General features: G+C 41.3%; 1 protein-coding gene across 7 annotated transcripts in view; it reads left to right on the top strand.

The window, feature by feature from the left end:
• The window catches only part of MAP4K4 (mitogen-activated protein kinase kinase kinase kinase 4), a 171,877-nt gene that overhangs the window by 123,965 nt on the left and 21,696 nt on the right, over positions 1-26,216 (top strand). Inside the window, exons 13-25 of one of the 7 annotated variants that reach the window (XM_051641276.1) lie at positions 6,090-6,251; positions 8,380-8,466; positions 9,166-9,387; positions 12,699-12,860; positions 14,893-15,123; positions 16,042-16,148; positions 17,067-17,218; positions 17,859-17,956; positions 19,273-19,448; positions 19,888-20,008; positions 21,193-21,384; positions 23,753-23,870; positions 24,138-24,305. In XM_051641276.1, the coding sequence (XP_051497236.1) occupies positions 6,090-6,251; positions 8,380-8,466; positions 9,166-9,387; positions 12,699-12,860; positions 14,893-15,123; positions 16,042-16,148; positions 17,067-17,218; positions 17,859-17,956; positions 19,273-19,448; positions 19,888-20,008; positions 21,193-21,384; positions 23,753-23,870; positions 24,138-24,305 (1,996 nt within the window). Of the gene's footprint in view, positions 1-6,089; positions 6,252-8,379; positions 8,467-9,165; positions 9,388-12,698; positions 12,861-14,892; positions 15,124-16,041; positions 16,149-17,066; positions 17,219-17,858; positions 17,957-19,272; positions 19,449-19,887; positions 20,009-21,192; positions 21,385-23,752; positions 23,871-24,134; positions 24,306-26,216 lie in introns of all 7 variants that reach the window. The other 6 variants (XM_051641204.1, XM_051641362.1, XM_051641530.1 and 3 more) reach the window with 6 other exon arrangements.

Raw genomic sequence — 26,216 nt, 5'->3', positions numbered from 1 at the left:
GTTCAGTGCTGCTGTTAGGAGGGATTGGTAGCGAGGACTCAGCCACACATGAAGTCAGGAAGGAGGGAAAAGGGGGAGGCATATAAACTCCATTTCTCTTCTCTTTCTTCCCCACCCTTCTGTGATCGCCAGTATAAACATCATAGCACTTCCAACTCTTTTTAGATTCTGGCTGATTTTGCAGGGGGAGCAAATAATGAAAAGAGGCTTGGAAAATACAAAAATGAAATATTTTGCCAATGTTGTCAAGGTGGGAAAAAGCTGAGATACTGCTTAGCCTCTGAAATTTTTCTTACTGTGGTAGTCATAGAGTTCTTTTAAATGCCCCTTCAATCTCTAAAGTTCTGCAGGTGGTAAATTTTTTGGCAAGGAAGGGGAGGCATTTTACAATTAAATTATCTAGGTGATTTAAGTTTAGTAACCAGTGCAACCCTTAAAATCTGGAATTTCTTCTTAAAAGAAAGGTGGTGCTGCTGCTAGTAATGGAAAAACAAAGCCATGCATCTTTTTGCTGCCCAGGGTTGAATTTCCAGGGGATGTTGCAGAAATCATGATTAATGAGCAATTGAAAGTTACAAAAGTTATGTTTTAATCAGTCCAGCTTTCTAAAATACAAACCAGATCTAGCAACTTCAATAACCACAAGACAGCATATAATGCAGGTTGTTGTATTATTGAGTAAGGTTACATAGTAAACCATGTAAAGTATGGAAAAGAAAAGCTTCTACCTTTTGAGGCTATAACTTCAGCGTGGTTACCTTAGAAACATATATAGGACTAATGAGCTATACATGTTTCCTTTTGCAGGTGATAGAGCAGGCTTATTGTTCTTAAAGTGAATTAAGAAAAAGACTTACCCTAAGTGTTCAAAAAAACCCACTGAGTTTGTTGGATCTTGTGTTGGAAAAATGTGTGATCCCAAGTGATTTTTAACAAACAACAGTCAAAACAAACTTTTTAAGATGGGGGAAGGGTGGTAGACACATATTTAGATAAACATCAGTGTTGTGTCACAGTTGAAGGCCAAAATATTGAATGTTGTCACTTTGTCCTTAACTCACCCCCCTGCTTTGATGAAGCCTGTAAACAAAGAAAAACTTGGTAATGTGAGTTCAGATTAGTGTTGGGCAGTGAATCTCTGGGTTTCCTTAAGTTCACTGACATTTTTACCAAGCCTTACTATCCTGTAATTTTTCGCTGTGTAGAGTAAGTGTACGTTTGGGTATACCTGTTTGACCTTGTTTGAGAAGAATTTTATGCATTCGATAATCTCCCTGGACAAGTTGCTTATACTTCACTTGTCCCTCCAACTCCCCCCACCCCCCAGCTTCCTAAATTGAAATTGAGGGCTTGTTCTTACAATGCTGGCACAGAGCCTAGACAGTTTTGGCCAAGGAATGGTGTTTAGGACATCTGCCAAAAACTGTAATTCTCAGCAGTATTAGAAAAAAGCTTACTTTTAAAAAGGCATTTAGGTGGCTTCTAAAACTCATTGTTGCAAGAACTTTATAATTTCTATATTACTTAGGAGGTTTAAATGATAATATGGTCAAAGTGTAGAAAATTACCATAAATATTTTGAGAAGGGGATTGCTTGTTCTCCCCTTCACCCCTCCTATAAAAATCATAGGAAGATTAGTTGCATAAATATCAGCTATATGTCGTCTAAGTGTTTAAATGGTTGAAACAAGAAATCTGAGCTGTTCCATGCTGTTCTAACATGAGGCTGTGTTTCTCTTCAGCAAACAGGAGACATCAGTGCTCAGTGTGCCGGGTATGGAAAGGGATTTGAATTAGTACTTTGCAAAACTGAGTCTGATTTGGGAAATTCAGAATTAGCCATGGTGAAATCCCATTCTGTGTGGACCTCCATAGGATAACTTCATTAAATTATGTCTCTGCCCCTGGTTATGGGAACCTAAGATGCTTGTTTTTGAAGTGGTAAATTATAGCTCCTTTGGCAAGCAGTACAGTCCAGTACAAGCAGATTTGTGGAGCACAATAATTAAAGTGCTGAGGACCCAAAGACTTCACTCTATGTGTTTGAAGACAGGAGTTCCTTTGGATTAGCTGAGGTCTAGACTGCATGCCTGCTTGTGGTTGGAGTGCATCTGCCTTTTTAATTTAATCCAAAAGGAGTGGTTGGCACTCCAAGACATCTTCAAAATATGAAACAAAACCTGGTAAGTGGAGGTGATTGGATAATTTACTTCAAAGGAGCACTCCTGATCTGAACCAAGACGCTAATATAGGTGTACCTGCAGGCAGTTTTTGCCAGGACTTTGTTTCTTTTACAGAAGGGGAGATTATTCATATCTTCTTAGTTTTAATTACTTGCAGTTTGGATTGGTACTGAGGAAGAACTTCTGCTTTATCTCTAGTGTGGGCAAAGCAAAAGTCTCTCTTAATTTTTCTGATCCTCTTCCTGAGCTGATACCAGGCTACCTAATTCCTTGTGAAAAAAATCATTAATATGTGTATTTACCAACCTTCATCTGAATATAAGTCAGAGTGATTGTATTTTATTAATATAAAAATAGAGAATCTATATTTGTCTTCAGCATTTCACTGTATGAAGGAGGTCCTGAATTTGTTGGTATACACCAACTGCAAGTGTAGTTGCATTGCCCCCTCCTGGTAAATTATGCTCTACTGCATGGTCTTCCAGTTTGGAATGTTGGGTACCATTATGAGGTCATCATTAATGCACCCTAAAACTCAACAAGGAACCATAATATTGACATTGCATTTTCTGTATGTTTGGCTTTTTTTTTTTTTTTTTTGATGATGATGATGGTGTTTTAAATACCAATTTTGTGAAATGCAGAAATTTGAGGCAGTATGGGCTCTGTCATAATTCTGTTTTGGCATCTCTGAAATGTCTTTGAAGAGTTCCTGCCCTTACCTTCTGGTTAACAGTTAGCTCCTTAAAAATAAACTTTTCATGTGACATGTTCAAGAAAGTTGGTAATACCATATCCAACTAAAGAAATCTGAATATGCATCTATAATAGGGAATCCAGATCTATATCTGCTATGTATTGGGCACCTATAGGAACAGTGTTTTATATCAGACCTTTTTTGCAGTGTGTGGTAAGAATTATGATAATTAACAATCACACTTACTAAATTCATTAGTTGAAGTGTTAGAACACAGTGACCAGGGCTTTAGTGTGTTCTCATGGAAGAGTTGTTAGAGGCAGTAAGGAAGGACCATGTGCCAACAAAAAGATGGTAGGAAGTCAGCTAAAGGGCTGCTTCAGAAGCCAACTTGGTTTGGCAATGACTTAACTCTGACCAGCTTTCCCATCTCTTTGACAAGATGGAGAATAGAACCCAAGAGATGCTCGTCACTGTTTCCTCTCCTTGGGTTCGTTAAAAGTAAATTCCAGTTTCTTAGTGGCCAGTAGTTTGATGCTCAGGTTTCAAAGGCCATGTGTAAAGGAAGCGAAACATTCCTCTTATGGCGAACACTGGGAATAAGCAGATCATGTGGGATGTTTCTGCTGGTTTTGGCAGTGCTGGGTGCCTCCCTTCCCACCCACCTGGCAAGGGGCTGAGGCGGTGTCTGATGGGAAGGCAGAATGGATGCCAAGAAACCAAATTTCTCCATGCACTTTGGCGTGTACACAATTGCACATTTGTGCTTTGGAGATTTGACTAATATGCACACTGGTGGAAGGGAATATTTTTTTTCCTTCTTGATTTCCTAGGTAATAAATATCTACTCTCAGTACTGTACTAGCAAGCTAGCTGTTGTCTTATAGCTGATGTTGTTTATTTCACAATGCCATGAAATCAGTTCTCTTAATAAATTTATAACTTATTTTTCTCATATTATGTTCAGATATTTATAATTACTGCAGAATACTTTTCCATTGATGCAAGAAGAGATGAATTTGTTTCATCTGAAAGACCTAAGCTCTGCCCATCTTCCTTGTAGTGAGAATGAAGCTGCCCCAAGATCTGCAATACATCTACTTAACAATGTCAACACAATATTGTTAGACAGGCCTCATATGTTGTAAGAAGTGTTTTGGTTGATAAATGTACATATTAACCAGTCAGCAGTGTGCTGTCTCTTGGATCCTCAGGGCAATGGAATTACTGTACTTCACATCTTAGTTTTCTTAAACAAAGAGCCCGTCAAAATTAATTAGGCAAGAGACACCTGAATATATTGACTTAAATGTAGAAATTGTTTGACACAGATGCGTACATTCAGAATTAAAAGTGCCTACTTCATCCTTTTAGAGTGCTTAAAAAATGAAGGAGGGGAGGCAGTGAAACCTATGAAATGCACCGTGTGCCGTGGCTGCCTTGCAGCACTTCTGCTATTTTTGTAGCTACATTCATTGAAGAGAGCTTGCTTAAGCAAGAAAGAAAAGGCTGGTAGATGCATTTATTTAGGAGAGGAGATGCAAGAACAAGGAAGCTGTGTTTCTGAGAAGATGCAGAAAATGTGGGGTAGAAAAGAGCTTGTCTTGTGTCACAGGAAGGGTAGTAGGGGACCCAGGGTGAAGTTCTGGGCCAGGAAGGAAGATGTCATACTTACAAAGTGGGTGTATCTGAGCAGTGGTTTTTGTGAAAGTTGTGTATTTCCTCAAACTGTAGCTAGTTGAAGAGAATTGGAAACAGCCTGTTTTATTTAAGTACTACTAATTCTTGACCGCCTTTTTTCCCTCCCAGTGTTTCTTCTCCATTGTCATATCAGTATTGATTCCAGAAGTTGGAAAAGGCTGTTGAGCTTTAGCTTATTTCATAGTCATGTAAAGTGCTTAGCAGAGAAAGCTCATCCTGTGAAGTAACACAGGGAGTGTAGATTGGCCTGTGCTTATTTAGTTGAGCACAACTGTTAAACATACACCAATAACCATGAATTTGTGAGCCCCAATAAAACTCAATCCGAGTGCTCTTGCAAAACTATTTGGAGTGCCTTAAGACTGGCAAAGCTGTAGCAGCTTTGCTTCAACAAAAAAAGACCTAGTGATAGGATTAACCTAAACGTGAAAAGGAATAACCAATGTAGATTTTCGTTTTGTTCTTGGGTTTAAACATGAGAATGCCTTTTTTTGTTTAAACTTCTTCTACAATATGTTAAAAAATTATGGAAATCTATAGTGAAAGTTAATATAAGGCTATTCCTAGTTGATGGTCGAACAGGAGACAGCTGGGTCTTTTGACACTTAGGCAGTTGTGGGTGGCTGCCTGGGATTTCGAGGTAGGTGGAGTAACTGGATGCTTGTGTAGAAGTGCAGGAAGAGTTGGGCACGATTACGGGCATTTAAAATGTCTTTGAAGCCATACATGGTGCTCTATAGACATAAATGAGTCAGTTTGTGCTTTCTAGAGCTGTTTTCCAGGTTCTTTTCAAATTTCAGAAGACGTATCAGCACCCGTTTGCATTTGGGTCATGCATTGAAGTTTATCTGTTTAAGTGTAAAAGCTTAGCTCAGCTGTTTTTCATCTTTTACATAGAGGTGCTTTTGATGTTCTGGGAGGAGCTGTGTTGGTCAGCCTTCCTTCTCTCCTAGCCAGAGTTTTGGGCAGTGCATTAAATTGAGCCTGCTTGTTGGGCCAACACCACCAAAGACTTAACAGACCATGAATTGTATTAAGAGAGAAGCTGCTTACCAAAAGCTCAGATAGTTGTCATTTTAATAATTTAGCTGATTCAGTGGGGCTAATCATTCCCTTTGGGCAACATGTAGATAATGTGTTGAAGTCAAGAAAATTGTCACTCTGATTAAGATTTGAGTTGAACAGTTTTCAAAGATTGAGATTTTTATGTGAGCCTCTTTTGAAAAGCAGCAGGGAGCTTCCACATCTCAGTTGTCAGGAATATGGTACGTGACCTTGTGTGAGTGCATGAAGAAACCAGGGGGAGTATTCAAGGCTGCTTTTAAGACTAGTAGTGTGCTAGGTATGAGTTAGTTTCCTGCTGGAACACTTGCATAAAATGTTTTGTCGCTCAGTTGCAGAGCTTGCCAGTCCTGGTAAATCCCTCTCTTCATAGTAGAAAACAACCCCACCTCTTTCTTTGATAACAACAAAAGTAAAACTTTGTGGTTTCTTTTCCCTTTCTGTAGCAACAAAGAAGAGAACGGGAAGCTCGAAGGCAACAAGAGCGTGAGCAAAGGCGGAGAGAGCAGGAAGAAAAGAGACGTCTGGAAGAAATGGAGAGGAGGCGTAAGGAAGAGGAAGAGAGAAGAAGAGCAGAGGAGGAAAAGAGGAGGGTAGAAAGGGAGCAGGTGAGTCTGTGATACGGATATATGAGTTATAAGTTTGTTTCTTCTAAATTCTAATTTAATTTTTTAAATATTAGTAAGCCTAAAGCAGCTTAGAGGCTACCTAACACTGACCCTTTCATCTTTGTTGTCTCTGACAGCAAATGCACTAACACAGATTGTAGGGCTTTATGGAAAATTCTGGCAGCTTCAATATTCCCTCAAAAAAAGAAGTCTTGTTGTGGTACTCATTCTAAATTCAGCTCGTGCCCCTGGGCTTGACTAAAATCCATCAGAATTGGCAAAATGGCAAAATCATCACTGGGGCTGAAAATAATTTCTAGGCTTGTCTTGCTGGATCAGTGGTTCTTGCAGGACATGTGTCTATTCAGAAGGCCTCCTAGAGAAGGGCAGCTCTGTTGCGTGTCAGCTTCTAGCTCCCAGAATTGGTCAGAGGCTCGTCATAAACTCTGAATATTCTGAATTTGAGATGGAACCTTTGAGCTGCAGAGGGTTTTCCTACCTAAAGCTTAAATATGCAAGCTCTCTCTCTTACTCTATTTCAAATCAGTTCTAATAATGTATGCCAGTTCGGGCAGCAAGTATATCTTAAGATGTGTCAGTGTGTCCTTAATACATTGAAAGGACAGGTGAGAAAGCTTTTAAACTCTGAAATTCAGCTGCTATATTTATGCATGGAATCTGCATGTTTTAAAATCCTTTACAAATTTTAATCAGGGGGATAATCAGGGTAATAATTACTGTGCATGTGCTGCAACACACTGATCCCAAATAAAGGACCAAAACTGGTGTCCTAGAGGCTGATTGATAATGAATTTCCCATTAACTTCAGAAATGCTGGTTTTGGCCTGATATATTTAAATTTTCTCTTACGTAAAGTCACTGCATTTGAGATCATTGATGATTGTGTTACTGGGGAATTTTATTGTGTTTGTGTGTATTTCAAAGATTTTTGAGTCAAAAGGAGAGAAGACTAACCAGTGGGAATAAATATATGGACAATCTCTAATTACAGCACAGCAATTTGCTTTTGGGCAGACACCGGGTATTCCCCCAGCTGCTTTTTAAACTGTTGAAATGCTAATTACGCACAGTGCCAATAATGACGCATGGCTAATTGATGTGGCCAAGCTGAACCACTATGAATTTTATTATTTTTTTTTTAGAAGAAAAAACATGCCCCCTCTTAAGAGTGTTTTTTTTTTTTTTTAACCCAAACTATGGCTCAGCCCATGTGCGTAACAGCAGTATAGTATTTCTCATCAGTGTGTCACAAGACTTCCTATAGCTCCCATCACTGTATCACTGATCCATTAATTTCTTTATGCATACATTGTAAATGTGTGCGTGTGCTTGTGTGTGTGCGCATGCACATGTTACATATTTCCATTAATTGCATGATAGGATGTTACCAGCTTGGGTTTAGTGCTTCAGAGTTGGAGTTCTTCCAGGGGTCAGGCAAAGCAGCAGGTAAACTTTTCGACCTGTCAAGACTGCAGGTGGAGAGATGGCTAGATTGCAAGAGCAAGTGAGTTTGGTCTAATATCTGTTTCCTGGTGGATGTTTGTTTGTGTCATAACCATCGCATAATTCAGCAAGGCTGGCAGCGTCTGCTCAGGAGAAGCTTCTGGTGAGGGCAGCAGGGGAGATGGCAGGGCAGGTCCCAACTGCAGTTGGCAGAGCCCCTGTCAGGGAGCTTGCTCCAGGTCTGCCTAGACTAAGCCTGGCTCTAGCTGTTGCTAACAGTTCATCGCACCAGTGCAACAAACTAATGTTTAATACAACTTGCATGTGACTTTGTGTTGGCTGTGTTGAGTCAGACTTGCTGTGTTTTAACTTTCCAAAACCTTCAAGTGCATTTTGCTGCTTCTTGAAACCACTTCCAAAATACATAAACGAGCTCTGGCCCGTGCCGGCAACATTTGCAAGAGTCCAAATTTCAGAATGGAAGGGGCCAAAATCCGATGCTCAGGAGGCAGGGCTTCCTAAATTGTTCTGCAGGCACTAATCCATCCTGAAGTGCGTTTCTCGTTAAAGCTGAACTGGGGAAGTAGCGTGTGGTGTTCCACCCAGGGGGTTCTGATGCATTCCTTTTGAATAAATTTATTGCTGGGTAATTTCTATGTGACAGGAGTATATCAGGCGACAGCTAGAAGAGGAGCAGCGGCACTTGGAAATTCTACAGCAGCAGCTGCTCCAGGAGCAGGCCATGTTACTGGTAAAGCACTGTATCTGTTTTGTTCAGTAGCTATAGGATCCGTTTATCTGGCCAGTCCTAGGCTTCCCTCAGTCGGGCACAGCTGCACTGACAGTATGATGACAAAGGAGCTTGATTAAAAGGCCATTTATGCTAGTGTTGTGGGCTGACAGGCACATATGAGAAGTGCTGTATGGTCACACTGCTTTCTGGGCAGTAAGAGGAGGCTTTATGTTAAAGTGGAACTGTTCTGGTGTGGTGGTCGAGTTTCTGAACAGACCTTGGCATGCAGTGAAGAACTAGAGTGCTTATGTTGCAGATCAAAAGCACACATGATATGTAAATCCACCCCAGGATACAATGGCCTAGTGTCGGTCTAAATAATTGTTTGATGAACTTTACACTGGATTTAGTATAAATAACTCTTTCTTTTTTTTTCCCTTTAATAAAAATCAGTTTTGACATAACTCTCCAATTGTGTCAAGCTTAGCAGTACACTCTCAACTTTCCCAACACAAGACACATGCCATATTGGTCTAACTTAGCTCTTGGTTACACTTTAACAATGAAAAAAAACCTTAAAGAAAAACAAACAAACAAAACCAAACCCAAAAAACAGGCAACAACAACCAGAAGTGTGCATTTTTAATGGGATGGCTAGGGACACATCCACCAGACAGTCAGTGTCATGTCTTGAATTACTCACTTGTTCTCTCAAAGGAATACAGATGGCGAGAGATGGAGGAACACCGACAGGCAGAGCGACTCCAGCGCCAGTTGCAGCAGGAGCAAGCCTACCTCCTGTCACTGCAGCATGATCACAGGCGGCAGCAGCAGCAGCAGCAGCAGCAACAGCAGCAGCAGCAGCAAGAAAGAAATAAACAAAGCTATCATACCCCTGAGCCAAAATCCCACTATGAGCCTGCTGAGAGAGCGCGTGAGGTAAGTCCTGCTTGTGGGCAGCAATGTGCTACCTGCTCCTCTGCTCCTGCCTGTTGGCATCATTGTGACTGTGATTCTGCTGTAGAGGAGTCAGAGGCCAAAGTGTCACTTGTAAAGGGGCAGGATAAAAAGTTGGCTGCTGGTTTCCAGATCGAGGAGAACTTCTGAGTACTTCTGCTGCAATCATTGAAGTTCAGAGTTTTGATGTATAAAGGGTAGAAAGAAATTTTGGAAGGTTACAAACTGAGGGAACCTGATTTTGGAAGCATCACATCAGGAAGTTAATCTCACATGCACTTCATCAGACATGTTTTCAGAGGAAGCATTTGTGCAGTTGGTGATCCGTGTCTCTGGTGAGTACTGGCAATTGGAAAGCACGAACCTAAGAGGGATGCTTGCACATAGCACCTGTTTACACATTTGGTGCTTTAGCTAGGCTCTTGAAAACATCCCTCTCATGAATACAAACCTGAATTCAATTAGTTTCATTTTTGAAGCATCAAGTATTCTCTTCTGACATCATGTCCCTGCTCTTATGAAACTCTGTGGTGCTGCCTTCTTGGACTTTGGGCACAAGTTGATTTGAAATCATCAGAGTACTGTTTGTTTTATTGAGTGGTCTCTCCTGTTTTCACTGGTCCCTGGGTAGCATCGCTAAGCAAGTAGTTGCCTGCATGCATACTTGGCTGACTTTCAGTGGTCTTATTCTTATTCCCTTGAGCACCAAACCGCCCAGAAGCAACTAGACTGGGCAATACTGGTCAGAGCTCTTAATGACATTAATCACCAGCATGTGGGAACTAGGTAAATACATTTTGGAACAGGAACAAAAAAGTCTTTGTGGCTGTTGAACATGATAAAATAGCTTCCAGTCCACCTTTGTCCAGTAGCACTTCATTGCCTTTGAAGTATTCCTGTTTGGGTTTGATGAGTACAGACTGATCTTGTAGATGCTTTTGTCCATGTTCTTCATAAACTAAATTTGTGCTATCTCATGCATCCCTCTTGGTGACTGCAGTATCTGGTACATATCTCCTGGAAGAAGTTCAGACTTGTCTGGTATGTGGTGGTGCAGGCATGGAACTAGCCCTCTTGTCCTTGTTCCTGGCCCATCTCAGTGAAGACACAGTGCTAGTCCAGCAGTCCTGTCCAACCTGAAGGCTGACTTTGGATGGCTGCAGAACCATCTCTGTTCCTCGTCTCTGGTTTTCCTTCAGAGTTGAAAAGGGGAGAAACTCCTGAGTATTCAAAGTGTTAACATCCTTTAGCAGAAACACTAACTTAGCTGATTTTTCTGTCGTAGTCTTTTTCTTTTGTGCTTGTCCTAGCTAGAAGGAGTAATGTGAAGGCACAGAAAAATTGTGTTAATAGTCAGATCTTCCTAGAGATTGCTGGGTACATGTGGTGGAGGTGTATTTATGTATGTAGGTGCCTGACAGTGGGAGCAGCTACAGTTAATCTTAAAAGCAGGCACTAAGTCTAATGTCATTCTTGACACTGAAGTTGGAGAATGAATATTCTGCGCCTCATACTTTAAGGTAGACTATTCACTAGAAAAAGTTTCCATCTACAGAGATTCTGACCATCAGGATGATGAGCCAAAGTGGGCTTGCTTTCTTGTTCTGGCAAAGTCTATGGGTGATTAGGTGTTTTTTTTGTTTTTGTTTTTTTTTTTCCCCAGTCCATTGGCAATGAGAATATAAGGAAAAGGACTTCTAAGATTGGCTCTGGGAAACGGGGCGGGGAGGGGGGAGAGATTAGAGCAAGAAATGGGGCTTAATTCTCTTTTCTGGTCAGATGACTGGAACAGGACATTTCTATCCAGGGATACACTGGCAGTCTCCTTCCCATCTCCTGCCTGGTTTTAAGGACATGTGACTCCTGCAGTTGTGTGTTTCGTGGAGGAAACCTCCTATCATCTACAGCTAGAGACATGAAAGCCTGTTCCTTCAGACAGAAAGACTTGGGGCTTTTCCTTGTTCTATTCATAACAAGAAGTTTGGCCTTTTTTATAAACTTTAACGCATGGCTCTGTGAAGTTGAGTATGGTGGTGAAAATGATTGTATGGTGAAAATGCTTGCCTCCATTATTGTTGTGTTTCCCAAGACATGGTGTATTTTGTGTAGACCCTGCAGAAGCTTGTCTGCTTATTCCTCTAGGCAAATTTTGGAAAGTAGAGGCAGGTTGAGTTTGTAAAGCAGACTAGCTAAGGAGCCCTGGAGACTTGCCTCTGTCTTCTGACACTGGTAGGTGAACAGCCAGCGTCTGCAGGCCATCACTGCTAGGGAACAATTAGGAAACCCCCCCAGTACTGGCTTTGTTAAAATGAATTCTGTGAGCAGAATCTCAACAAGTGAAATCAGCCCAAGCTGCCAGTTTCATCTTTCTTTGACGCTTTGATAAAATGCTGGGAGTTTAGTGTTCCTCGGTGGCAGCTCCCCTGGCAGAAACACAGGCACTGCCCTTATTCCAGCAATAGGCCATCTTAGGAAATGGGAGGATATTTCCTTTCTGCCAGGAGCCTCCATCCATCTCTTGCCCTTCATACCTCTCACTTTGTTCACAATGCTGTGGCCTTTGAAGAGACGATGTTTCTGCATGGGACATCACTTGATGTTCTGTTGAGGACTGAGCACTTTCTGACTTAGTCTTCCCCTTGTCAGGCTCTTGAGTTTAGTGTGTGATCACTTCTAAACCTTCCTGAGAACCAGAAACAAGCTGCTGGGGCTGTTCTCTGCAGCCTGTGAGGTCGTGTTGGGACTACCTGATAAAAGAGAGGATGACCAGTCCTACAGTTTCATACCTAAAGCCAAACAGCCTCCAGTATTATCAGGTAGAGAAGCATATCTTATCTCTTCTTGCATTGTCAAAGAGACAAACAAGCACAGAGATAATCAAATAACATTGGTTGAGTAAAGTGGGTAACTGCAGTAAGGGATAGCAATAGGAAATGTAATTCTATATTGTAAAGTTGTTTCTTTTTTCATATATCTTTTTTAATGTCTGTGAGGAAAATACTGATGGACAGTAACTAGTCTAAGCAGAAAGTCTTTAGTTGTATCACTTCACTTCTTCCTGCCTGCTGTATCCTCTCTTCCTAGTATGGATTTTCCATATTGGCATACTTGTCACTTTGGTGTAGTTCACTCTGTGTTCCATGGTGCTGGTGAAAGCAGTAGGGAAAAAATCCTGCCAAGTCCCAAATATATTTAGTTTCTTTGTGACAAAGGAAAGGTTGTAGTCACCTTCATAATTCTACTGTAACTGGTTTTATTGACTCTAGGCCTAACTTCCATTTATTTTAACTTAGGTGGAGGAGAGATTTAGAAAAACTAATCAGGGTTCCCCTGAAGCACAGTCTAAGCAGATGGGCAAAGTGATGGAGCCACCAGTGCCTTCAAGATCAGAGTCCTTTTCCAATGGAAACTCAGAACCTGCTCAGCCTGCCCTGCAGAGGCCAATGGAGCCCCAGGTAAGTGCCCAGGAAAATCTCTCTGGGCCTGGAAGGAACTGCAGAAGTCCTAACTTGTTTTGTTCAAATTTGCAGATCTTGGCACTCAGAACATCTTATGTAAGGGGTTACATGAATCAGCTTATTCAGTAGATTTGCTCTTCTGTCTGCTTTTGCTTATGTTATTGATGGATTTGTGGTTTTGGTGTTGATGGTGGGGTTTTTTTTCTAATGTTAGAGCTTGACTAGAACTGTTGCATCCTGTTATTATTTGTGCAACACTGGAGTGCTGTGCTAAGCACTGGTGACAGTTCCAGTACACTTTTACAGTTCAGAATTCTATCTGTGCAAGATATTTACTACCAAAAGGGATGCTCAGGAAAGACATGAGCTGGCTTAGTTGTTTTGGTTTTTTTTTTAATTCTTGTGGAAAAAGCTAACTAAACAAGTGGGTTTTAATAGTATGAGCAGCGCTTCAAAAAGATTTACAAACATGACTAAGAAAAGCCAGTTTGTTGTCAGTAGGCTTACTGTTGCTAAATAGAGCTCTCTACCAGTCCTGGAAAACCAAAAAGATGTTTGAGACCACTGAGTTGCATGGCTGCCATCATTCTGTTGTTTTCTAATGAAAAGCCTCCAGATCTTCGTATCTGTATCTCATAGGAATTACAGCACAAATTTAAATAATAACATTTGTCTAAAACCTAGACATAGCCCATAAATTCTGAGCGATTTAGATATGATAAATTATACAGCCTAGTTATGCATGCAGTTCTTATGTTTCCATGCAGAATTTTCTTCTCCAAAATTAATTCTGTTGATGACAGTGCGAGCTAAAATTGTCCCTGACTAGGACTAGGTATTGCAACTCTTTTGGGCCACAGGAGAGTTTGAGCAGACGGGAGAGTGGGAGAAATCAGGACAGAACTTCATCTCTTACTCATTAATTCCTGGCTTTTATTCAAACCTTTATGACTATTTCAAAATATTGGACTTGTATCTTCATGCTCTCTGTGCCAGTTACTTTTAAAATCTGGGTCTTTCACTCATATTAAGGACAATCAGGCCCTTCAACAGCTGTGTGTATGAAAATTGAGGAAATAATAATAATATAAAAACAAATACAACCAACCTACTGAAACTGGGGTTGAAAGCAAATTTTTGCTTAATTGCTAGGTGTGAAAACATTGTGTTCCTCAGTGATGACCTTTTCTCCTCCTTAGTTTGAGAAATTAACTCTGAAATGCAGGTCTATGCCCAAGGAGGGAGTAAGCTGAAGGGTCAAAATGGATTTCAATGGAAATCCCAGTGGAGTTGTACCTCTGGAGCCACTGTTGTGCCTTCTTAGTATGTGTAACTGAATATGTGTGCATGTACGTGTGTGCTCAGTTTGTGTATAAATATGTATATATGTACAGTATATGGTACATATATGGTGCAAGTATAATATGCATTGTACATATGTATATTATATTCAATATATATTATGGGCTTTTTTATATACATTGCAATGACTGTAAAGGAATAAAGGCTTTTGTCTTATGGTCTATTTCTCCAAAAGTTTGAAATTGTGTCCAGTTCCTAAATTTATTAGGTAGCATCAATGTCTGTCGGTGTGCACATTTTACAGTGTTCTTTAATTTTGTACATTCCTTCAATTGGATATCCACTTCAAATTTCCCAACCCACCAGTGCTGCCCTGAGGCCTGACCAAAGCCCACTGATGACTGGGGAATGGAAGGTTGACTTCTGCCTGGAGTGGCTTTTGAACTCAGGCTCACAGTGCAGATATTAGGCCTCCTTTTTTACTGGGCACCAGTGTATGTGTATGTGGAGAGCATTATCTCTCAGAAAAGTGCATATGTGCTGTATTTTCAGTCTGTTACGTTCTTTGGGCGCTTGCCTTGCTTTTAAGTGCATTGATTCCACCCCACGCTTACCTAATGCCATAACCAAATTGTCTCTGCCTGCCCCACCTGCCTTTATTCTGTGTTAATTGGAAAGCCAGTTATACTGAGCGCATTGAATGTTTTATGTTTTGTTTTCTTGTAAGGTACAGTGGTCCCATCTGGCATCTCTCAAGAACAATGTTTCCCCTGTCTCGCGATCCCATTCCTTCAGTGACCCTTCTCCCAAATTTGCTCATCACCATCTTCGTTCCCAGGACCCATATCCACCTTCACGCAGTGAAGTGCTAAATCAGAGTTCTGACTCTAAGTCGGAGGTACCTGACCCTACCCAAAAGGCTTGGGCTAGATCAGACAGTGACGAGGTGCCTCCAAGGGTAAGGAGTAGAAAGACAGATGTGTGATATTTATTTTCTTATTAATTATTATTTTTTAAAGGATGTGATACCCTGGGCACTGGGAAGACCCTTTCCCTTGTGCCGGCATTGGTAACAGTATTTTAGAAGACAGATGATAATGTAGGTGTTCAGTCAATGGGTTAATGATAATCAACCTTAAGTACAATATTGAAGCTTCATATAAAATTGGCAATTATTTATAGAATGCAGTGATTTCAGAGATACAATTTATTATGCAAAGTTAACAGATCATTACCATATTCAGGAAAGAATTTAAAATATTCCTGAGGTTATTGCTCAGAGTTAATTTTCCTCTTCATCTGTTAGCAACCCAAACTATGAATCATACACGTATTTAAAATTGAGATGAACTGAACAAAAAGGAAACATTCAATATATTTCCTTCTCCTCTCCCACTCCCACCCCCCATCCCATCCACTGGGATTTGCTGCTTCTTAGTATATTCTTGCTACCCCACCAGTCTTTGCCTTCTGCTGATCCATTCCCGAACATTTGTTTGGTTTCCCTGAGCTTATTCTCCTAACTCTCATGCTGTTTCAGCAAATTGCTTTGTGCCTCCCCTGCTTCAGTCAAAATGCCATATTCTTTTCAAATGTCTCAGTAGTTGGAGAGTAGCGGGGTGTGTATGTGTTCGTGTGGTAACTATTAGACACTATGCAGTGTTAAGACTAAACTCGGAATTCTCTGCAAAATCTGAACAGCATCCCAACTAAGGCTCTTGGTTTTGTGGATGTTCATTTATTTCTTTTGGTTGTTTATGCTAGCTTGAACTGAGAATAAGTGGTGTTAAAATCTTAAGAATATATTCAGTAGCAGAAGAGGTTTAATCTTCTTCTCTACTCTTCATGGGTTTGACACAACCTTTTTTCTCCCAAGGTACCTGTGAGAACAACGTCCCGATCACCAGTCCTGTCCCGCCGTGATTCTCCACTGCAGAGCAGTGGGCAGCAAAATAACCAAGCAGGTCAAAGAAACTCCACGAGGTTTGTAAGCCTACATGTCCTTGCACTTCCTGCAATGGAAGAAAAACGCTCATGAAAAGCCAGACGCTTTCATAGAGCTTTTGGTGCTGTCTGTTGGATATGAAGGGAAGATGAATTGTGATCCCTTTTCAGTAATGATTAATACTAATTTCCCTTGGCGTAACACATGTCCCAGCAACACTGGCAAAATTTCTTCTTCCCTCTCCTCCTTTGAGTTTCCTGCCCTATAACTTTTGGAATATTTTCAGAATATACTTAAGATAACTGAAAAAATGTGGCCTTTTGGTGCAACAGGTCATCTTGAGTGTGGTTCTGGGGATCAGTGGCAGGATAAATGTTTATAACATCTGAAGCAAATTGATTTCAGAAACTTTCTGGCCTCTCAGCCAGAACCAGCCTTTAAGAGCGGGAAAAACATCCATGAGCTGTGACGCAGAGCATCTGAGGTCAGGAAAGGGTAGAGGAAGGGTATGCCTCAAGAGCTCAGCAGAGCACTGTGGACAGGCCACCCCTGAATTAGCTTACTGGACAGGGGTAAGGGTATTTTCAGAGGGGCAAGCAGTGCTGGCTTTTTGGCTTGTGCTTGGGTCGCCTGGGTACTTCTGAGCCAGTTTTAAACCTGCTGCATGCAAGCTGAGAGAACTGTCCATTTTAGGTAGATACATAAGAATGGCAGGTAGCCAGTTCCAAGTAAAAATAATAGCTCACACCCACCTGAACTTTTTTTTTTAAACCGTCCTAAATAAGGTAATAGGTATTTCAAAGGGAGCTACTGCTTGGGTTGTGAAGCTGGGCTCAATTTTAAGTGCTCTTTTAGAAGAGTTATCGGAACACTGAGGAAGAGTGATGTTTAAGTTTAGAAATGGGAATCTGAAACTGAAGTGTGTGCTAAAGACTTTCCTCCCTCCCTTGATACAGCAATATAGAGCCTCGTCTGCTGTGGGAAAGGGTGGAGAAGCTCGTACCAAGACCAGGCAGTGGCAGTTCTTCAGGTTCAAGCAACTCCGGCTCACAACCTGGTTCCCACCCTGGCTCTCAGAGTGGGTCTGGAGAGCGGTTCCGGATGAGATGTAAGTCATCCCCCCACCCTTTCATAACATCATGATTCTAAATTTATTGGGTCGTGCAACACTCAGTAACAGAATGATAGCTCTCACTGGGAAAGACCTTTGCACATGCAGTATCAAAGATAGGTTTGCTCCCAGTACTCCTCTTGGCTCTATGTCCTTGCTTGGGAAAGACAGTAGGTGCAGGAGTTGTGAAAGTGTTTCAGCATTCTCTGATTCATGTTCAGTCAGTGCTGTATTTTCCCATGTGCAAACAGCCCAGTTTCCATGCCCTCATGGCACCTGTCCTCCTATGTGCAAGGGCACCTTTTGATTCTTCTTGCCTGTCACCTTGGCGGTCACTGGAGTGCTGCAGACAGGGTATGTTGGAAGCTGATGCAGGTTTTCCAGCTTGTGGCCACACTCAAATCACACTTTTTGATTTACAACTGTTTGACAGTTTGGTTTGACTTTGGTCTTAGGTCAGCTATAGAGATCACAGCTTATGAGGGCTTTTGTAGAGTCCTTCAGGGACAATGTAACAGTGAATCAGTGAAATGTCTTGCTGTCAGGCAGTGCCTGATAGCCTTCTAAGAAAACATATTTTAGCTCCCTGGTTAACCTCTTTTATTCTGTGTTCCTTTCGGGGTGTTCACACATGCAGCGTCATCCAAATCGGAAGGTTCACCGTCGCAGCGTCATGAAAGTGCACCTAAAAAGCCTGAAGAGAAAAAGGAAGTCTTCAGACCTGTCAAGCCTGCTGTAAGTTGCATGCCACTTCCCCTCTTCCCCCTCCCTTTCAGGTAAGCCCACAAAAAGTACAGTGTGAGCTTCTATTCATGATGCCATTGGGGCTGAACTTCAGCTTGAGTTGCACTTAGTATCTGTGGGCACAGCAGCATGTTCTGGGCTCTGTAATTGCCTGCACACATGACAGTACTTTAAACATCAGAATTTGCTTTGCTTCTGGAATTGTTTTCTGCTCTGTGGTCTTCTTCCTTCCTAACCTTTGCCTTTCTCCCTTTCAATCCTGTGCTTCCTTCCTGGGGCTGGACCAATGATCACGCATTTGACCTGAATGTGCCAATGCTGGGCTCAATGGTGCAGGGAGAAGTGGTAAGACCTTAAATTGTTGCTGTTTTCTGTGGAAGGTTTCTGACATTTTCTTTATCTGACTGCTGTTACAGCTGATTGCAGCTCTAGGTCCAGTTCTATCTGGGGGATCACAGTGGGTTTTCACAGTATCGTAAAACTTTTTTCTCTTGCCATTATGATACTGCACTAGCTCACAAATCTGTCAGTGAAAGCTGCTTTTTAAAAGAAACATAGAGATTGGTCCTTCACTTCTGATAGTATAACGTGTGAAGTATTTGCCATAAACTGTATTCAGCTAAATAAAGCACAGCTACACAATGAAGAGCAGATTGTGCTGACTGTAAACCTGATTTGCCCACACTCCAAGCTGCAGACAGAAAAGCAGCTTATGTCCCATACTGTTTGACAGTCGGGTGTGACTGAGCTTGTGCTGATGAGTCTGACCTCTCAGATGAACTCCTTAGCATGGATCCATGCAACTGGAAATGGATCAAAAGGTTTCAAGGAGATCAGCTCTCTGCAGCTGTGCGTTGGGTGGCTTGAGAACTCTTAGGATCTTTCTGCTACCTTGCTGCCTAGATTTCTCGTGGTGGATGCTATTAACCTGCAAAAGTTCGGAAAACAGACTGTGAAGGTCAACCACTGTGTGAGAGTGGGTCTGGCTGCTTATGTATGTCCTTTGGATGGTATAATGGGATAAACTGAAGTCATATTCAGGATAGTTTGGATTCAGAGGATACACATTTTCTGTAACGTGGCAAGGCCTCCTTAGGTTGAGTCTTTTGGTGCTTTAATTTATCAGAAAGTGAGTTTTGGTAACTATATGGAATGAATGAATAGAAGAAAACAATACTGCTGGGGCTATGGAAATACAGCAGTGGTCAAGGGAGCAAACTTTGAGCACTAATCCAGAGGGGTTGTCTTGCAAAGTTTTCTCCTCTGTTCCTTGCAACATCATTTTTTTTTCCTCCCTCTCCTATCAGGATTTAACTGCGTTAGCAAAGGAACTGCGAGCAGTAGAGGATGTGCGACCTCCACATAAAGTGACGGATTATTCATCCTCAAGTGAGGAGTCAGGGACGACAGATGAGGAAGATGATGATATGGAACAAGAAGGAGCAGATGAATCTACTTCTGGACCAGATGATGTCCGAGCAGTGTTAGTTCTTCTGTGTTTTGCTTCTGTTTTCCCTCTTGAGGGCTGAAGGAAAAGGACATTGGGTGCTTTGGCTTGTATGTTAATTCTCTCAGCTTACAACAATCTATGAGCAAGGTATAGCAGCCTTGTGTGTTCACATTTTCAAACACTGAGGGGAATCTTTTAAAAAAGTAGGCTTCTATACATTATGTCCTTTCCCTCTTCTTCCTTGATTTGTTATAAGGAACAAGTGGTGTTCAACAAACTCCTGACTTCTTTTTTACCTTTTTTTTTTTTTTTTTTTTTTTTTTAAATAGAGAAGCTTTTCTAGGCAGGTTACATAATTATTCCACTCTGATCACAATATAAATTAATTTTGAGTGTGCCTTGGTGCAGGGCAATGAAAGCTAGGGCACAAATGCTATTATCTCACTCCAGTTATTTCTTGTCTGGCAAATAGGTCAACACTGAACTTGAGCAACGGTGAAACAGAGTCAGTGAAAACCATGATCGTCCATGATGATGTGGAGAGTGAACCTGCCTTGACTCCTTCTAAGGAGGGCACCTTAATTGTCCGACAGGTATTGCTTTTCCTTCCCTGTGTAGTGCTGCAGCTTTTCTGTGCTCATTAACCCACTCGCTCATTCACCCATGCTGTTTCTACATTATATTTGTTGTTTGTATTATCAAGACACAGCTATAGTAAATTTAAGACGAGCAAGTTGTTTGATGCATGCAAAGATGAGAGTAGCCCTTCACCCCTTGCTACTGTTCTGCATGCTTTCCAGTGACACCCATGGCAGTACCATGCAGAGTACCTCAAAGTCTGTGGGAGAGAAGGATAGAAAAGCTGCAAGTGTGTGGAACAAGTAGCTGGAGCAAGAATTTAGTTTTACCGTAGAACTAAATGTGGCTCTCAGAAGTCAGGCTGGGAGGGAGGCTGGGAGGAGCATTCAGGGGTTTTAAAAATTGTTTTTAACCTGTAGTTCAGGGTATACAGACCACCCAGATGACATGCACACAAACACATACATAAAAATTCATGCAACAATAGTGTGGGGGAACAGAGAAGCAAAATATGTAGTGAGGGAGAGAATGTGGACAGAGCTAGAGCACTGTGTTGTTGCCTTTGATTCTGAAAATACTGCATTCTTGTGACTCTGAAAGATGATGATTCCCTGCTTTTAAATGAGCTTGTGTGTTAATGAGCGTGCTAGCTTATAGGAGTTTCCTCGATAATCACATTTCTGAATTTCACAACCAAATGCCGATTTTTGAATTGAGCCCTCTGGTTTAAAAATTAAGATTTTGTGCTTATTGTTTTAAATAGTTAGCTGAATGCATTCACCAGACAGTCCAAGCTTGTATCTGTATAGGATTTAAGTTAGTTTTAAACAAAACAATAGGGGAATAAATCCCTCCTCCCTTGCCCCCCAAAATGTGCTTGTCCGCATCGTGGTGGAAGATTTACTGGCACAGTTACTCATCTGTTAATTAGTGAAACTGGCTGTGCAAGTCAACCACATGAACTAAGCTTTTGCCTGCCAGAAGAGGTGAGAATTTGCTGAATTCTAGTAACTCTGCCCACCTTCCCTTTCCATCCAGGCATCAAGGCATGGATTATCAGCTTATTTTTAAATATATTTTTTAAAAATAATATGTTTAAAGGTAGGAAGAGAGTGAGGGAGAGAAGGAGAGAGGTTGTTAGGGATATAGACCTTTAAGCAGCACTTGAGCAAGACAAGTGTGCCTGTTTTTTCTACAGAGTACAGTTGACAAAAAGCGTGCCAGCCATCATGAGAGCAATGGCTTTGCCGGTCGCATTCACCTCTTGCCAGATCTCTTACAGCAAAGCCATTCCTCCTCCACTTCCTCCACCTCCTCCTCCCCATCCTCCAGCCAGCCGACACCCACCATGTCCCCACAGACACCCCAGGACAAGCTAACTACTAATGAGGTATGTCTTACACCACAGCTGGCTGCTTTTGTAGGGTTGTAGCAGCATTGCCTAGTAGCTAGTTTGCAAAGGAACTCCAGCCAATCTCCCCTGCTTTTTTTTTTCTGTCACCTTTATTTCCACTCCCCCAAATAACACATTTCAGTTCTGTGTAAGAAGCCCTTAACTCTAGAGCAGTCCCACGCCAAACTTGCCAGTTCACTATTTTTGCTTCCTCTTAGTGAGTCATTAATTGCATGGTGTTCGTTTTAAACTAAACTTGACTACTGCATTTTCAAGCCAATACTCTTTGATTTTTAAAATTGTTTTATGCTGGGAGCAGGCTAATTGCAAGAAGTGTGCCTCTTAAAAAATTAGTGGTTAATTTTGGCTTTGTCAGTAAGGCTGGGCTAGTAACTCCAAACGTATGAGGAGCTGCTTGTGGAAACTCACCCTTTGGGAGAGGAAGCGGCAGTGGCCGTGAAGGGATTTTGCGCTTAGAAGCTTGCCACGTGGGCTGGGTGAGCAAATCAGGCATTGCCCGAAAGGGTTGTAAAAGCCTGGGGTATTGTTGTTTTGGAATAACGAATGGGGGAAAATCTTTGGATTTTTTCCAAGTATGTGTGTACTCTAAAAAGAAGCTGTGTAAAGAAGACTTCACCAGCATTGGTTGTGTCCAGGTGGAGAAGCAAGAGCTTGCTGCAGGGGAAGCTCCTTCTTGCCATCTTAGGCTGGTCCCAGGACAATGCCTTCTCTTACTCACCAAGCTCTGGTGGACAAGCTCCGTCCTTCACCTGCGTGTAACCTCTCACTGTGGAGGAGGTGCACACTTGTGAACAAAGGACATCATTTGCCTCTTACCAACCCTAGCAGAGAATGAGGAACCCAGCATGGTGGCTGCACTCTTGGCCAGCCGGGCTCTTGTGGAGAACTTCTTTCTGGGTGCAAGCAGGAGTGGCACAGGGGAAGCAAATTTAGTGAAAATAAACTGCTGCTTCTCAGGATAGAGCTGTCCTGTCATGTAGGCATGTAAGTTTGGTGACAAGGAGAGGTTACAGTGAGCTGGGTAGGCTGGTGGCAATGCACATGTTTACCACAGGACCAAAAATGCTTCTGAACCATGCAGCAGGACGGTGGGTGGGAGGGTTTCCTCTTGGAAATTCGGTTAGCATAGTACTTGATTTTCAACTATGCCTTATTGGTCTTTGATCTTCTAAAAGCAGTCATGTAGGTTGTAGGTATCAGTTGACTGATTGAGAGGTACTTTGACCTAAGTAATAAATAAGCAGGGTTCACTTAACTCAGCTTGGGAGGTGGAGGCTGTGGCAGTGGCTGGTGGCGAAGGAGCCTTTCAGTATTGAGCTGCGCAGGAGAGTGATACGCTCCTAAGACCCATTGCTATCTTTTTTGCAGAGAGTAGAGCTTTAGAAGGATCAGAGGTTGAGGATTAGTTGATGATAAAGAAGTGTCTCTAACTACTTTTGCATAAAGTTGAGCAAAAACCCAGTACTGCTTGGTATGACTTATCCACATGCACGCCCTTCATATAAACTTTTTTTCCACTTGTCCTATTCTGCTTCAGTGTGCGATGTTGTCACTATAATACTAAACTGGCAAGGGTGTTAAAGTTGTTCCATTTCCACTTTTAACAGTTCATTGTTTCACTTGTCTTCTTCCTTTCTTTGTTTTTTCATGTTTAGACCACATAACTCAGCAAGCACCAGTGATTTTATCCACTACATATTCATAGCTTCGTGTCACCATTTGCCACACCTTCCACACTAATGAGCCCCTTTGTTTGATACAGGTTTAATATGTTGCTTTGTCAAATAAAGGTGGAAGAACCTGCTGCAGCTTTCTGGCAAGAGGCTCAGGTTAAACAAAATAGGGAGAATGAACAGTAATTGACACTGAAACATAACCCATCACTGAAGTGAATGCTTGATCCCGGATGGTTCTGATTTAGTTGCACAAGCCAAGAGATCAAACTTCATAATGTATTAAACTAGCTCACTTTAGGAGATGCTTCATAAGTACTGAAGATGTAGGTAGTGGACAGCTTGCAGACAAGATAGTATACATACCCTTTTTAAAAAAGAGACATTCCCTTGCTTTGCACCTGATTGTAGTGGCTAGTCCTAAAAATCTTTGCTGGCAGCTGAGGTGACAGTGACAATGATTTAGCTAATTGCATTTCGCTGTAACATGTGCATTGGGCATACATATGTAGTTCAGGTGTGGTGCCTGTGGTGAGTTGTGTGTCTGTAAAGGAAGTATAAAAGCTTGGGGATGCTGTAGCGTAATTCTGTAGTGACTTTAAAATGTTGGTTATTGTTATCACTGCTTTTTATTGTCATTAATATTAATAAAGTTGAAATTTACATTGCAGACTCAGTCCGCTAGTAACACACTCCAGAAACACAAATCTTCCTCCTCCTTTACACCTTTTATAGACCCCAGATTACTACAGATTTCTCCATCTAGTGGGACAACTGTGACTTCTGTGGGTAAGTAAAGTAGCTGAAGATGATGATTGAAAAAGGGTTCAGTGACTTCAGTGGCTCGTTAAAGTACTTACAAATGTTACCATCATGCTTTTTATTTGATTTGCGATGGATTGCATAGTTTATTTCTTTTCCCATTTACATTTCTTACAAAGAGAAAGACTTGCTCAATATTCTCAGTTACTGATTTGGGTGGTTTGCTGTGAAGAAAATATGGCCAGAATTTAGCACTTAAGGGTTATTACATGCACTTTTTCTTTTTTTCAGTAGGATTTTCTAGTGAAGCAATGCGATCCGAGGCAATAAGGCAAGACCCCACCCGGAAAGGATCAGTTGTCAATGTGAATCCCACGAATACAAGGCCACAGAGTGACACCCCAGAGATTCGCAAATACAAGAAAAGATTCAATTCTGAGATACTGTGTGCTGCCTTATGGGGTAATGCAAACCTGTTTCTCCCTTGACCCCTGCACTTCTGAAGTGCAGATGTGCCAGTATGAGCTTACAGTCTTTGAGAATGTATCTCTGAAACCTTAGTTATTTCTTGCATTTATTCATTGCTTGTTTACATCTTTTTGTTGCAAGAAGTGATTATTATTGTGCTGCTTCTGTTTTGATATAATTACCTACTGCTATATATATGCTGATGGCACAGTTCAGACTTTGTTCAGCTGATTGGAATGCTTCTCTCTAGTCCAAAATGCTAGTACATTTGTTGCAACATTTGGGAACTTGTGGTCATCTTTGCGTTGTATGCCTGGTGCACATAAGGTGTTCCATCAGAAAAATAACCATCTTTTGAGCCTCTTGCTAAAGTACTGATGTAGAGTTTGATTAAGATGTGTTTTGTAAGATGACTTTCCACATCAGTCTTCAGTTTATGTAGAAAGGAAGAGGAAAAAGAGAAGGGTAGGATCAACATTTTCCAGTGTGAGACACTGACTTGGTTTCGTTAAGAGTGCAGAAAGAAGCTGGGTATGTCAGCTGACCAAGTGTATCTGGCCTTCTTGTCACAAGGAATAATTTATGGCAGTGTCAGACAATGAGTCAGGTTCTGACACTAGTGAAAGGCTTGGAGCAGTGCTTGTTACCTGCTACAATGTGGAATCAGTGCTGCAACATCCAGCAAAAGTGTTTATCTGCCATGTCATTTCATTCTTGGTCAGAATCTATGGGGTCACCTGATTTTTTTCTTTATCTACATGTTAACAGATGATGCTTCTGCATATTATGTACATGTTTATCTAGGATCCCTGAAACAGTGTGTATATGCATATGCATCTAATTTTAAAAACTATTTAGAAGAGAGTTGGCCATTCCCCTGAGTCACATGATGATTGTATAGGTAACACAGTGTGCTTCCCTTGTTTACATTTCCACAGTTCTTTTGCAGGCTTTAGGTTCTCTTTTGAGGTTGTTTCTGGCATTTCTTGTTTCTCAGAATGACATTGTTGTCCTAATCTTTTTTTGCCTGCAAAGCCATGTCAGTTAAATAGCTCTACCAACACCTAATCTTCCTATCTGCTCTTTTCTTCATTTCCAGAATGTACTGTTGAGAATTTTTGCCCCTGTGCTATTTCTGCATGTATTCATATAAATAATTCTCTGATAAATTGAAGGGTTGTGCAAGTGTAAACTTTCAGGCTATGAGAGGGCTAAGGCAGAAAGAAACTGTATAGGATCAGTAAAGATGACTCATATTTTCTCTGATCTGCCTTGTTTTGCCAGTAGCAATTTGCATTAATGGTTTGACATTCCTTTGATCTATGTATTTGACTGTTACAGTGATTCAAATATAGGCGTAAAATCCTAGAGGTGTAACACCTGTAACAAAGGACTTCCTTGTTGAAAACTTAGAGCCAAACTGATGGTGATGCAAGCTGGTACACATGCTTATTTTTAAATAAGATTTAGCTTTCTTTACCCTTAAGCAAATGAAGTAATTTTATGGTGATGTTTCTTATGCAAAAAGAGGGGTCTTGCTTTGCTTTGGTTTGGTTTAGTATCTGGCAGGTTGCTGATTGCATTAGGTCTATGAAGCTGTTTCTTTGAGTTCTGAGTGGTGAAAGTCAATGTTAATGATAAGGTTGCAGTAGCATAGATTTTTATACCCAGCCTCCACAGAGAGCTTACACTTTTTTAGGAGGCATTTCCATTTGTTTAAAAAAACAGAACTCTTTAATTTTAGGGTGTCAGTAGAAGAGCTCTTCTGTCTGTGAATAAAGACAGTGCTCGTATTCTAAATTGCAGGCACTGCTTGCCACCAGCATAGTACCTCATTAGTTTCATCTCAAAAGTGATGTAGCTAAGGGAAAGGGTCGGGGACACATGTAAACTTGAAGCAGAAAC

The sequence above is a fragment of the Apus apus genome, chromosome 1 (assembly GCF_020740795.1).
Source record: "Apus apus isolate bApuApu2 chromosome 1, bApuApu2.pri.cur, whole genome shotgun sequence".
NCBI classification, from domain to species: Eukaryota; Metazoa; Chordata; class Aves; order Apodiformes; family Apodidae; genus Apus; species Apus apus.
Note: the sequence above shows the minus strand (reverse complement) of the source record. Positions and strands in the feature narration are given on the sequence as shown.